This window comes from Pundamilia nyererei, unplaced genomic scaffold (assembly GCF_000239375.1).
Source record: "Pundamilia nyererei isolate P.nyererei 1_Seehausen unplaced genomic scaffold, PunNye1.0 scaffold00442, whole genome shotgun sequence".
In the NCBI taxonomy this organism is placed as follows: domain Eukaryota; kingdom Metazoa; phylum Chordata; class Actinopteri; order Cichliformes; family Cichlidae; genus Pundamilia; species Pundamilia nyererei.
In genome coordinates, this window is record NW_005187843.1 from 222863 (window position 1) to 235239 (window position 12377).

Genomic DNA, 12377 nt, shown 5'->3' on the forward strand with positions numbered 1-12377 from the left:
CCTGGATGACAGAGAACCTTTGCACACAGACCAAAAGCTGCGTCTGTATGAGAATCAAAACTAAACAAACCCTCCAATACAAAGACATTTAAAGTACAACACGAAGAGCTCTGAGTGAGACACTGACTGCAGGAGATGTATGTAGATGAAGGCGTGTTCAAAGCACTTTGAAACATTAACCGAGCTGTTCTGCAGCTGAGACCTCCATGTGACCCTGACCTGTTTTACCACAAACACAGCAAAACTACTTTCATGCAGAGTTAACCAAAAAAAAAGCGATGATCACACGGTCACAGCCTCGTCTCCATCGTCACTCAGATAAAACCTCAGGACTCTCTCAGTCAGCGATTTGACTTTTTCTTCACTGACCTGTAGTCGAAGAAGAGCTCCTCTCCGGTCTGGATGGCTCTCTTGGCAAAGATCCCGATCCTGTGATCGCCGTTCACCATCATCACTGCAGAGAGGAGAAGCAGAGTTACCACAGAGAGGCAGGAAGCAGCAGGAAGCTCCCGCGACCTGGTCTTTGTACCTTTTGCATAGCAGTTCGGGTTCACCGAGTGGTTGGCGAAGCGGATCTTGTTGCCTTTCCTCGTGGCATCAACAACAAAGTCTGGAAGGAAGAGAGCATTTCTGACTTTATCCTCAAAAACAAGAGTGGAAGAATTCATTTATTCAGCAGATCAGACGTGTTTGAGCTGAATGCAGTAAAATAAAGAAGAAAGACCTCAGATGTAACAGATATAGTTATCCGTGCTGTGTTTTACCGTTGTTCAGGTTGAACAGGAAGCTGCACATGTATTTGTCGTACACTTTGCCTCTGCGGTCGGCTTCGTCCTGAGAGATGATCTGCAACAGAACGTGTTGGACGTTTAACGCGCAGCTGTGAGCACATTTATTCAGCTGTGACTCCAGCACGTGCACGGCCCTTTGGGACATGGCTCCACACAGCGGGGAGCTTGACTTTAGTAAATGAAGTCACCCAAAAACACATTACAATGTAAAACAATAAGACAAAACAGGATACAGTTTTCCTCTGCAGACACCAAACCTTCCTTTAGCAATGATGTAAATGGCCTCTGGCAGCCCTCTTGCAGTACCGTCACAGCCCACCAGAGGCCACAGTGAGAATCGCAGCATCAGATCAAAGATTCTTCAACTTCTAACCAGGTCTAAAAAAGCAGGTTAAACGACCACCATCAATCAGCCGTACCTCTCCACAGTACTCCGAAATGAACTCGTTTTTCTGCACCGGCTCTTTGATGAAGATGCCCCAGCCGGCCACGTCTGACGGAGCGAGCAGGAGGTGCTGAGGGACGGGAACAGATCAGACGTTTGATTTCACAATAAAACGTTTTGTTTTTAGTGAACGATGACTCAAAGCTGCACGTGTTACCTTCTTGGCGCCTCTCTGGATGGAGCAGTTCTTGCAGGACACATTCTTGCTGTCCCAGTGGTCGGCGGCGCCGCAGGTCAGGCAGAGGTCGGGGTCGCACTCCCTCACTGCCAGGTAGCAGGGGCACTGCTTGGTGTTACACTGAGCTTTGCAGCGGCAGCCCGGGAAGCGGTTCTGACCTGCAAACACAGGAAAAGCAAACCAGTGAAAACACACTCAAAGAAGATTGGTTACTTGGTTTTTCAAAATAAAAGTTCTTACACTCCGAGCTGCACTGGCAGAACTTCTCACAGAAGTTTTGCGCGGTGACGCAGGGACACGAGGAGTCGCAGGGCTGACGGGGGTGGTCACATGGCTGGTAGTTATACACGTGATTGGATGAGCCATCTGTAAGAGGTCAGATGTGGCGTTTAAGAACAGAGCGAGTTGTGTGCTTGTGATTTCTCTGAACAGCATCAACGCCCGAGCTTTGCTTCCAGTCGTCCATCTTCCTTTGGTTTAAACCTTAATGTCCAACCTTCCACCAACAAACTTTGTGTGTGAACACCGTAAAACAAAAACGAATGAATAATTTCTCCTTTTAAAGGGAGCAAACATGACAAAAAGTAGAGACGAGGAAAATGTTTGTGCTTCTGCACAGGTAACACGGCGCCCCCTGCTGACCATTATAAAGAAAGCAGGATTAAAGTACTTCCAGTTTGACTTGATCTCACAGACGTGTCAGCAGATATAAACTATTGTAAACTTTTGTGCTGCTGTGACCTCTGACCTTTCTTCAGCTGGATCTTGCGGCAGTGAGTAGCCCACAGTCTGTGCTTCCTCTTCTTCTTCCTCGGCGGCGTGTCCTCGTCTTCAGCGGGAGCGCGAGCAATGATGGCCGACTCCTTGACCCTGAACTCGTAAACCTGCAAGACCCGGTAAAGACGGCGAGTTAGACCGAGTGTGATCGTGAAGCCAGGGTCAGTTAAGACGAGCTGAACCAGACGGCGGTGAGTGCGATGAACCGGCAGCTCACCTGTCTGCAGGTCTTGGTGCCTATGAGCCGCGCGATGGCGCAGTAGTTGTCGTAGTACGTCCCGATGAGGACTCTGAAGAGAGACGCCTCAGCGCCGCTCCACTCCACCGCTTCGGCCTCACCGGACAGCTTCATCTTCACGGGAGTCTGACACCGCGAGTTTCCCTCTGCACACATCAAATCAACACTGAGGACGTTTCCAACGCCGCAGGAAATAAACCTGCATTTGTGAGGATCTTGACAGGTCATAAACGAGGGTCCTACTTTCAGGGAAGGGTCTAACAGACAGCAGTGGCAAAGGTTTGTGTCACAAAACAAGGAGCGCGATGGTCTCGTGGCTGAAACTGAGCTCGCGTAAATTTCCTCAGAAGGACAAACATCTCCGAGGGATCGAAGATAAACAGCCGAGCAGTGCAACCTAAAGTTCGACTGCCAAGAGAAATAATCTTTAGATAAAACCATGAATAAAACAAAAAGGCTTCTTATTACAAACACTGATGTCACAGTGACTCCTGGTCAAATCGATCTCTTTGAGCCTAGATTTAAATAACTTCAAATGTCTCCGTGCACCAATATGATCGAAGTACAAGCGTCACATGACCACGTGTGCCTGCACTGCATGAAGACTCACTGCTGCTGCTTTGCTTGCAAACTAGTTTGTGCAGTGATGACAGGAAGGAAGGAAAAGAGTGAGTGTCATAACGTTGTATGAACTCCAGGCCGTTATTGTCGTCACGTCTGCTGTTTACATCGCGTGTTTGTGACTTTATCTGCAGCAGCTTTGAAGTGCAAACAATCATCTGTGATCTGTGCTGTCAAACAAACCTCCCACAACAAGGGGGCTGCATGCAGAGGGGAAGACCCAGCTGGTACCAAGAGCATCGCTCCAGCGTTCAGCCTCTCATCGGTGAACCGCAGGCACGGTGCAGGTTACTGCACGGATGAAGAGATGCTCGACTCAAAGAGCCTCACAGGAGCAGCAGGATCTCTTCTACAGTCTGGGCTGATCACAGTTTTAAAGTCTTGATGAAGCAGCAATGTTACAGTCAGAAACAGACATCACTCCAGCTGGTGGTTTTTATTTATCCAAAGTCCTAAATTAGCATCAAATGAATGTGCCTGCCGTTTGGGAATCGCCCTCCTCAGAGGAAATAACTTTAACTTCCCAGGAAAAAGAATTCCTGAGAGATCAAGTTTGAGGTTCTCTGGCTGTCTCTGTGCTCCAGTGTTCAATTCTGCTGCCAATTCCTTCAAAGATCTATTAAAGACAATAAGGGACATAACAGAAGTCTTAATGTCCCATCAGAGCTGTAATTAGAACGGCGAGGGAGGAGATGTGATGTCAGCTTTTTAATAGCTTCATGAAAATAAACAGAACTGCTGCTGCGTCGGCAGATTCATTGACTCTCTGAGGTCATCGCTGCTCTGAAGCCTGAACTTCACAGGCAGAAACGTTCCTGGTAGGTTTGATGGACAAACAGAGACTCTGCGTCTTCTCTGCAGACGGACGTCTGTAACCCTGTTAACATTAAACTTCTACCATCTGCACCTGAGCTGCTGGTGGTCTCGTCCTTCTTGTCCTCGTCGTCTTTGTCGTTGTCTCGCTCGTCCTCTTTGCTGCCCTCGCGGTCGCTGTCCGTGTCTTTGGTTTCAGAGGACACCGTGGGGGTGCTGGGCCGGCTGTTACTGTTGCTGTTGGGCAGCCGACCGCGGCGCCGGCCCCCGTTACGCTTGGAGGGCGTCTTTGCCCGCTCGGTTCCCACGCCTGTGGCGTACTCCCTCATCATGCCGTCCTGAGGGAGCAACAGGAAGAGTGTTAATAGATTTTATAACTTTTCTGTTTCAGTTTAAAAGAAAAGCAGCGACTCGCCTGCACCAGGTCCATGTAGCAGTCGACGCCACACGGGTTTTTGTCCACCAGGTTCTCCAAGTTCTTGCGCTTGTACGTGTTGGGAGTTGCATGGAAAGCTAAGAGACACGAGAGAGAGAGATGAGTGCTTCTAGGAATTCAACAGCCTCATCTGTCAAACAAGCAAAGACTCCGACCTTTAAAGATTTTATATCATGCTGTCACTGCCAACAAAAACAAACTCAGGTTGGTGCCAATATCAAAAAAGGCTGCTGGCGTTTCAGCGTCGATCACATGACGTGTCGAGCAGCGTTTATAACACCATCAGCACAGAGTCGAGCCGATGCTTTTTAGGATGTGATGTTTTATTCTTTACTTTACTGACACGATCAAACTAAAGGAATCATTACAAGTTATTTTACGACTGTCACATTTTTAATGGAAAGCTTTGAGGCCATTTTTATACCCAAGACTCTTAAAACTGGCTGGACTACGAGTTATGTGAGGTTAGAGTTCTTACTTCATTAAAACTCCAAAGATAAGGTTTGATAACTTTTGGGGAACAGAGTGAACTTCTTGGTTTTCAGATGGAAACATATCAGAGAAAGTTTGATTAGTACTGATGAAGGTGAGCTGCAGATGTGATAACGTCACTCTGCAGGCTGATGTGACCACATCACAGTGACAGTTACACAGATGTCTGAGGTAGCAGTCCAGCCTGTATAACCAGGAACTGCTGTGAAGTGTATTTATTGTGCACTAACGGTGGAGGAAGCAGTCGTATTTGAAGCAGCGTCTGCAGAACAGAGTGTGGAAGGAGTGCAGGCTCTGCTCGCGCTGCACGGAGCGAGCGTTCGGACCGTCGATGTTCGGCGTGCATTCAGGCGGCAGGGCGCCGGGCAGCTGCTGCTCAGTCAGCTCCTTGTACCTGCGAATACAAACACGCACACGAGAGATCAAATTTACTTCAGTCAGATGAACGCAGTGAGACAAACACACACGCATCACTGATTTATCAGGTTAAAACATCCCATCAGTTTGTTACTGTAAAGCTGCTCTGTGCTGTAACACTGTCTCACAACACAGACCTGAACGTAAACAGGAAGCACCTGGTGTTGTGTAACAATGGATTTAAGAGTCACACCCACAAGAACTAAAGTCTGCCAGGTTAAAGATATAAATCCATAAACCAAAACAGCAGATTTAAACCCGCCCCCCTCTCCTCCTATAACATTTAACATGAACAGATGTTGATATTAAGTTTATTAAAGTACTCCACAGCTCTGCAGAGACACTGATGAATGCAGTACAGTGCACACACACACACACACACACACACACACACACACACACACACACACACACACACTGAGATTTGCTGTCACAACAACAGAGGAGCTGTGAGTCAAAGTTCAGCCACTAAATATTCTGGTTTAGTACCAAGTGGGTCAAAACAAAAGAGCCTGACTCCAGTCTGCACTAATGCTCCAGCTAACACATGCACGAGGTTTAAATGTTTCTGAAAAATGATTTAATATTCATGAACTGATCCAAATTAACGTGATGTGTTTAACCCTTTATGGCCGCTCATTTTGTGCGACTCTTTTTAAAGCGGTAGAAGTGCAACCACGTAAGCTAGCACAATAATGGTTTTGCATATGAAACTGGAGGAACTGTACTTACAACTTATGCCAGTTTCCCCCTTCAGAGCCTTATAAGCCTATACTGGTGATTTTCTGTGTAGTTTCTGGGATGATTAGAACATCAAAGACTTCTGGAAATAGTTTATTTTGTTGCACACGCTGCTTTTTTTTGCAAATTTGCATTATTATATTAAATTTCCTTTTTCCTGTAGTATATAAAAATTGGTGTAGCTCAAAAATAAAACTATGAAGACACTCAAAACACATTTCCTGTGGTTGGAAACTATAACTATCTTTTTGCATTGCAAAATTTTCTCTAACAAGAAATGTGTGTTTAAAAAAAAAAAAAAAAAAAAAGAAGTAAAAATGATTTTCAATTTTTTTTTTAGTTCATTGCACTTTTGGCTATTTTTGTAGTTGCTATGGACTTAGTGCAATCATATTATTAGAATCTGGTTATAACGGTTGTACTGAGGTATAGAAACTTAAACTACTCCCAAAAATGGCTCCACAGCATGTAAAATATAAGCTCTGGTGGATTTGGTTCTGTGGTAAGTCTTGAAGTATTAAATTGAAATTAAGTCAAATCTCAAGTTTAGTATTGTACAAATACTTTAAAGTACGTATAAGACCAACTGCTGCTCTTATATTTTGTATATATTTTACATCGTAATCAACATTTTAAACACTTAAGAACAGGTTAATGTTGTTATAATTAAAAGTCTGTTTGCTCAGGCATGAACAGTAAATAAACAACATTCAAGTAAACAAACAGAAAATATGGAACAGACCATCAGCTAAACAGTTATTTTAAATACTGGATCATCCTGAACAACATCAGTATTACTGATAAACATCTTTTTAAAAGCAGCTCATGACGTCTGTGTGTGTTTACAGAATGAATCAAAGTGGTCCTGAAAGGCTTCCATGACATAAACAGTCTGAAATCAGACCTGTCCTGATGTTTCCTCGTACAAAAACGTGCATCGCCCTTAATGATGCACGCCATCATCAGTTTGTCTCAACATTAGCACTCATCTGTGTGTGTGTGTCCTCTTTAGCTCACACATGAGACAGCCGCGGCTGTAGGAAGCACACATCCGACGTTCTGGCAAAATTAACAACCACCAGGACAACATCACGCCTGAGTCCATCTGAGCAATGACTGGATTCATCGTCTCCAGTGACACAACATGCAGCAATCTCAGCACCAACTGGACTTTGAGTTCCAAACACCAGTGAGATCACCTGCTGTCAACACGCCCTTTAAAGTCATCGCCTCGTCCCATCTGACCAAAGCGCCAAAACAGGACTTCTTGAAATCTCTCGAGAGGAGATCAACTTGAAATCAGGTGCTTTTTATGTTCATGGATAAATTCTTTGACCTTCTTTCATGACACATATTAGAATGAGTTCCTCTGTTATCGTCACAGCACCGACTCACTCGCACACACACAAACCCACTGACTTTTCTTTGAGCTCCTCGGGGGAGCCCTTGTCGGGGAACATGGAGGAGATGGCCTCAAAGATCTTGTCAGAGGGAAACTTCTTGCTGGTGTCATTGTTGGTTCGGCCTGGAGACGACACACACACGCTTTCCATCAGGACACAAAACTGTCAGCTGGACCAGAGTGAATGCTACCCCCTTACAGCAGGTCAGCACAAACACGTCTTCATTGGTTATTACACGTTTCTAACTGCAGTACATCTCAGGACTTACTCTCATTGTTAACAAGCCCGTCCTTGCGGGGCTCCTCTGGGTGCTCTTTGCCATCACACACGTCCATCTTGTCCACTTTAAAGTCCTGCTCTTCCTCCTCCTCATCATCCTCGTTGTCACTGTACTGTGCCAGAGCGTTGACCAACTCGACGAAGATCTCGTCGTTGATGAAGCCACACTCTGCAAAACACAACACACAGGATAGTTTTACAGAGCAGCAGAGGAGCCGTTTCTCTTTCTACTGAGACGACGATACAAAGCAAATATTCATCGCACTGTTTTCCTGATGAGACACCACACTGACCAACCACACGAGCACGTTCACATTCCTGGTTTTGCGGCTTCTCTCAGATGTTGAGGGAGGACAGCAAACAGCTGTGCTGCATCAGCTCTCACATTACAAACTGCTGTGCAGAGTTTTGATTAAACGTTTAATCTCTGCTAGTTTTTTCTATCCCACATACTCAGAAATCTCTCTTTCAGAAACTTTGGAGCACGCCCACACAGGAGCCTGAGTTTGACAAGAAGCCACACGAGCACCGAGCAGCACAGGACTTTCAGCTGCAACGATCTGTCACATTAAGTGATACTCAATCGTAATGGAAAACAACCAAAACTGATTACAGAAGGTAATTGTAGAAAAAGTTCATTACTAGACTTCCTGAATTCAGTTTTGTTTTTATTCTTAATGGAAAACTCTGACCGGCACATTTGTTTCGAGTCTGAATGCAAAGTGAAATGTTGATTCCAAAACAACTTTGTTCCTCAGAGCAGTGGCACCGTGACTGCACACAATGTTACGCACAAAATATTTATTTTCTGCACCAATGCTTGGTAGCAACTCATTTTCATAGGGAAATGAGTGCATACGAAAAGGAAGGAAAAAAATCCATCGTCTGTGCACAAAGTTTAACACACCACAGCTAACACATGCTACAGATGACCGACTACCTGAAAAATCCATCGTATGGTTCCAGCAGGTTGAGCTCTCAGGAAAAAGGTGGCTAATGCTAACAAGGCTCCAGAAGCCAAACATCCACCCTGACAGACACTTTGCTTCAACAAAATGACCCATATGTTTATGGAAGCAGCTTAATGCTAACAGAGAGGAGACACGCCAGCATTTCAAATGGTTTTTCCTGTTGCCATGCTAGGTCTAGATCCTGCAAATGAGCTGTTAAAAAATGCAAACACAACAAAAAAAACGATGAAAAGTTAGAGGCTCCTGTGTTCATGTGCGACTCGAAATTATTGTCTTGTTCTTGTTCTGACAAACTGCCGCCGTACAGTCGTTTTTAAACCATTTTTCTGCTCTTTACATTAAGATCCACAAACAAAGCGCTTTGATCCATCAGCTGATTAGTCACATTTCAGTAACTGTTTTTGCTGCCTTCAGACTGAAGGTGAAGTTTCATTAATTACTACTTTGGCTCTCAGACCATTTGCTCCTGTGCCCACTGACCCTCACCTCTGTCGCCGTGGACTTTGCCGTCATAGTTCTTGATGAGCTCTTCGATGAAAGTCCCGTCCTGGTCGAGGATCTCGTCTCCCATGTAGGGAATGTTATGGAGCACCGTCTCATCCTCCACCTGCAGGAGGAAACCCAGAAACGTCACACACAGCTTCTCAGCCACTGTGACTGTAGTATACTGTCCTGAATCCCAGCCTCAGCTGTTCACAACGTGCAGCTTTTAAAGCTTTGTACGCACCATGAAGTTTTGCTGTAGCGGCGACCAGGAGTACATGACCGGGACCGAGGCCACGGCGTTCAGAGTCTTCAGGGGGATGACCTGTCGAGGGAACTCGGAGAAGCCGCTCTCCACGGTGCACTGCAGAGGAAGCGTGCGTTACAGTCAGGACACCGCCCTCTGAGCCTTTAGAGTATTTTTATTTTTGATATCAGTATCAGCCGCTCACCTCTCGAGTCCCTCGTAAGGAGCTGACCGACGTCATGATGTGGACGGGCTGGATTCGCCGGGTTTTCCACTCCTGGTTCAAAATGTCAGTTCGCTCCATGATTTTCTGACGGTTGCTGTTGAACATGCTCTGTGACAGTTAAAGGAAATTTATATCAGTGCACAGAACAAAACACAGGGCCAGCTTCACTCTCCCTCACTGTTACCACCCGCAGAGATCGTACCTGTGCAGGTGAGCCAGGTGACCATTTTAGCAAATAAACAGCACGTGCTGAAGCCTTTATATGGACCTTCAGCTACGTAAACTTTAATTTGGATCAGCTTTCATTTTAATTTCTGACGGAAAAAGGTTAAAGGAGCCATAACGTCACTAACGAGACCTAAATCTGTGAGAAACTGCTGCTGTGAAAACAACTTCAAGCACTGAAAACGTTACGTAGTGAGACAAAAGCACCGTCATCCATCAGACTCCTGATAACCATCTCTTCTCCATTTTAACACCATTTAAAGGACAACTCTCAGAGAGCCAATCACAGAGTTTACAGCCCCAGCTGGTCTAATCAGTCAAAGCAATCACCGGCCCAAACACCGTGGGACACTTCCTGTTTCCACTTTCATGATTAAAAACTTTGGGCGAATAAATAAATCTATTCTTTACCCCAAAACGGCAAAACAACCTCAGCAAGTGCTCTTAAAAAAAATAAAAACTGTAGTCAAACAGACCCAACTTCTCTTAATAACTGCAGCATGAACGCTGCTGTGTGTGTCTGTGTGTGAGTGCGTAAACAAACCTTGACCTCGTCGGCCCGTCTGAAGCGTTTCAGCTGCCGAAGCCTCATGTACTCAGACTTCACCCTCCTCTTCCAGCAGGCGGGGCCTTTCTCCGAACGCTTCCCAGTCAGCACCATGATTCACCTGCAGCCAGACAGGAAGATATTAGGGATCCTGAACACGACACCTTCATGTCTCATATTTCACACTTTTCTTGACTGGACTGTGGGACCAAAACACTTTATCTATATAATTTAATAATTCAGGCATAAAATGTTCCTCTTGGCACAACCCAAACTTGGATCTGGTGCCCAGACATGCAAACCAAACATTCATTTGTTAAGATAATAAACTTCACCTCGAGTCCAACAATCAGAGCCAACCTCTGATTTTCCTTCTTTCAACAGCTGATGTAAAAATGAGATGCTGCAAATCAAACGTCTGAAACCTCGCTGCCAGCATTCAAACGCCTTCTGTTCAATCTCACGTTACCATTCAAGTACCAACCCCGGAGAGATTCAAGCACAGGTGGATTACTTCCTCGCACCTCCTCTGCCAAGTCCTCGTTCTCATCCTTTCTTTTAATGACTGTGTGAATGACAGCAGTCGTCTGTCGATCCATCTGCTGCCTGGCAGTCAGTCAGTAACCGTGAGTCTCTGACTCAAACCTCACACTTCAGATTAGACGTGACAGACGGCCGTCGTGGAGATGTGGACGACTGAACTGGCCTGACACATTTCACAGCACAGAACATAAAGAGAGATACACTGAAGCCCCTTTGGACAAGTTAAATGTGCTGGGATGTTCACACAGTAAACTCACTGCTGTATCTTATTAGTATTTAAAACATGGACAGATTATTAGGCACCATCTCAGTAATGCATATAATCAGTATCTAAACAGGCGATTAGAACCTTATTTAAGGGTTGGATTTGCGCACAAAATAGAGCAAGACTATCACTGAGTCAATTTAATCCCGTACGGATTAGGGTTGGGTGATTGGACGAATATATGGACTATTGACGATGGGCTCAGCCTCAGTGGGAACCAGATCCAAGTTTTTACAAGAGCCATTTATTTATTTACCCATGAGTAAGTTTGCTAATAATAATGGAGCTAATAGAAGCAGTCAACAGCAAAAAAATGAATAAATAATAGCACCGTTTTAACAGCGCCCTCTTTCATCTGCGAGCAAATGCCCCCACCTCAGAGTGCGCCCAAATGCTTGTTGATGGAGCTGCAGAAGCTGGTGATAGCCTAGCACAGTCAGCCGGATGGTGGACACGTACATGCTCATGCAAGTTAGTCGTGCTTGAGTACTTTGCTCACACTATACGTCTGGTTACATCCTAAGGTTCACCTCTTTCATCTGGTTTAAAGCCAAAGAAATCCCAGAATGGTGACTTTATATTTTTTTGTGCTGTCAGCGCTAACACGCCGTCATCATGATTAACACGATTAACAATTAACCCATCTGGATCCCAGACTGAGTCAAAATCCCTGAAATGTCCCCGTCAACGCATTTCGGCAGTTTGTCCCAATTTTGTTCATTCTGCGCTCCAGATGTGTTGGGAGCGTTAACGATTGTAATTGTGATGACCGCGTTCAAGCCGTGTTAACGCTGACAGCGTTTTTTTGGGAAACTAGTTTGTCCATGTTTGGACTTATTCTGTGTTGTAAACGCACGAATCAGTTCGTACATGATTACTTTGCCCCGCCCATTAAAAAGTGTGTGCATGCGTGAATATATCGCCCATCAGTGATTGTTGGACTGACGATTGGAAAATTGTGACATATCGCCCAACCTTAGTACGGATATACCGGGATTGGTAAACTGTGCTTGGTTTTCCTGTACAGATGTGAGGGAAAAAAAATCACCAACAATGCTATAAAACCATTTTCTAATCAGCCTGTAAATGTCTGAGAATTGAGGACAGCAGCTGCTGGACTTTCTGGAGAGGAATGTTTTCCCATTCCTGTCACAGGATTCTAGCTGCTCAACAGGTCTGGATGGTCTTTGTTGTGTTGTTTGGTTCATTATCCTCCAAACGTTGAGCATGAATTATGGT

General features: G+C 45.2%; 1 protein-coding gene across 1 annotated transcript in view; it reads right to left on the reverse strand.

Moving 5' to 3' along the window:
* Positions 1-341: 341 nt before the first annotated feature.
* Positions 342-12377, reverse strand: part of ezh2 (enhancer of zeste 2 polycomb repressive complex 2 subunit) — a 14787-nt gene continuing 2751 nt past the window's right edge. Inside the window, exons 2-18 of the mRNA XM_005753606.2 lie at positions 10328-10451; positions 9538-9666; positions 9330-9449; positions 9089-9209; positions 7621-7800; positions 7369-7474; positions 5022-5185; positions 4279-4376; positions 3958-4201; positions 2409-2575; positions 2163-2298; positions 1655-1780; positions 1394-1572; positions 1211-1306; positions 765-846; positions 530-610; positions 342-454 (exon numbers count right to left, since the gene is read on the reverse strand). Of these exons, the coding sequence (XP_005753663.1) occupies positions 342-454; positions 530-610; positions 765-846; positions 1211-1306; positions 1394-1572; positions 1655-1780; positions 2163-2298; positions 2409-2575; positions 3958-4201; positions 4279-4376; positions 5022-5185; positions 7369-7474; positions 7621-7800; positions 9089-9209; positions 9330-9449; positions 9538-9666; positions 10328-10444 (2259 nt within the window). The 5' untranslated portion in view covers positions 10445-10451. The remainder of the gene's footprint in view (positions 455-529; positions 611-764; positions 847-1210; positions 1307-1393; positions 1573-1654; positions 1781-2162; positions 2299-2408; positions 2576-3957; positions 4202-4278; positions 4377-5021; positions 5186-7368; positions 7475-7620; positions 7801-9088; positions 9210-9329; positions 9450-9537; positions 9667-10327; positions 10452-12377) is intronic.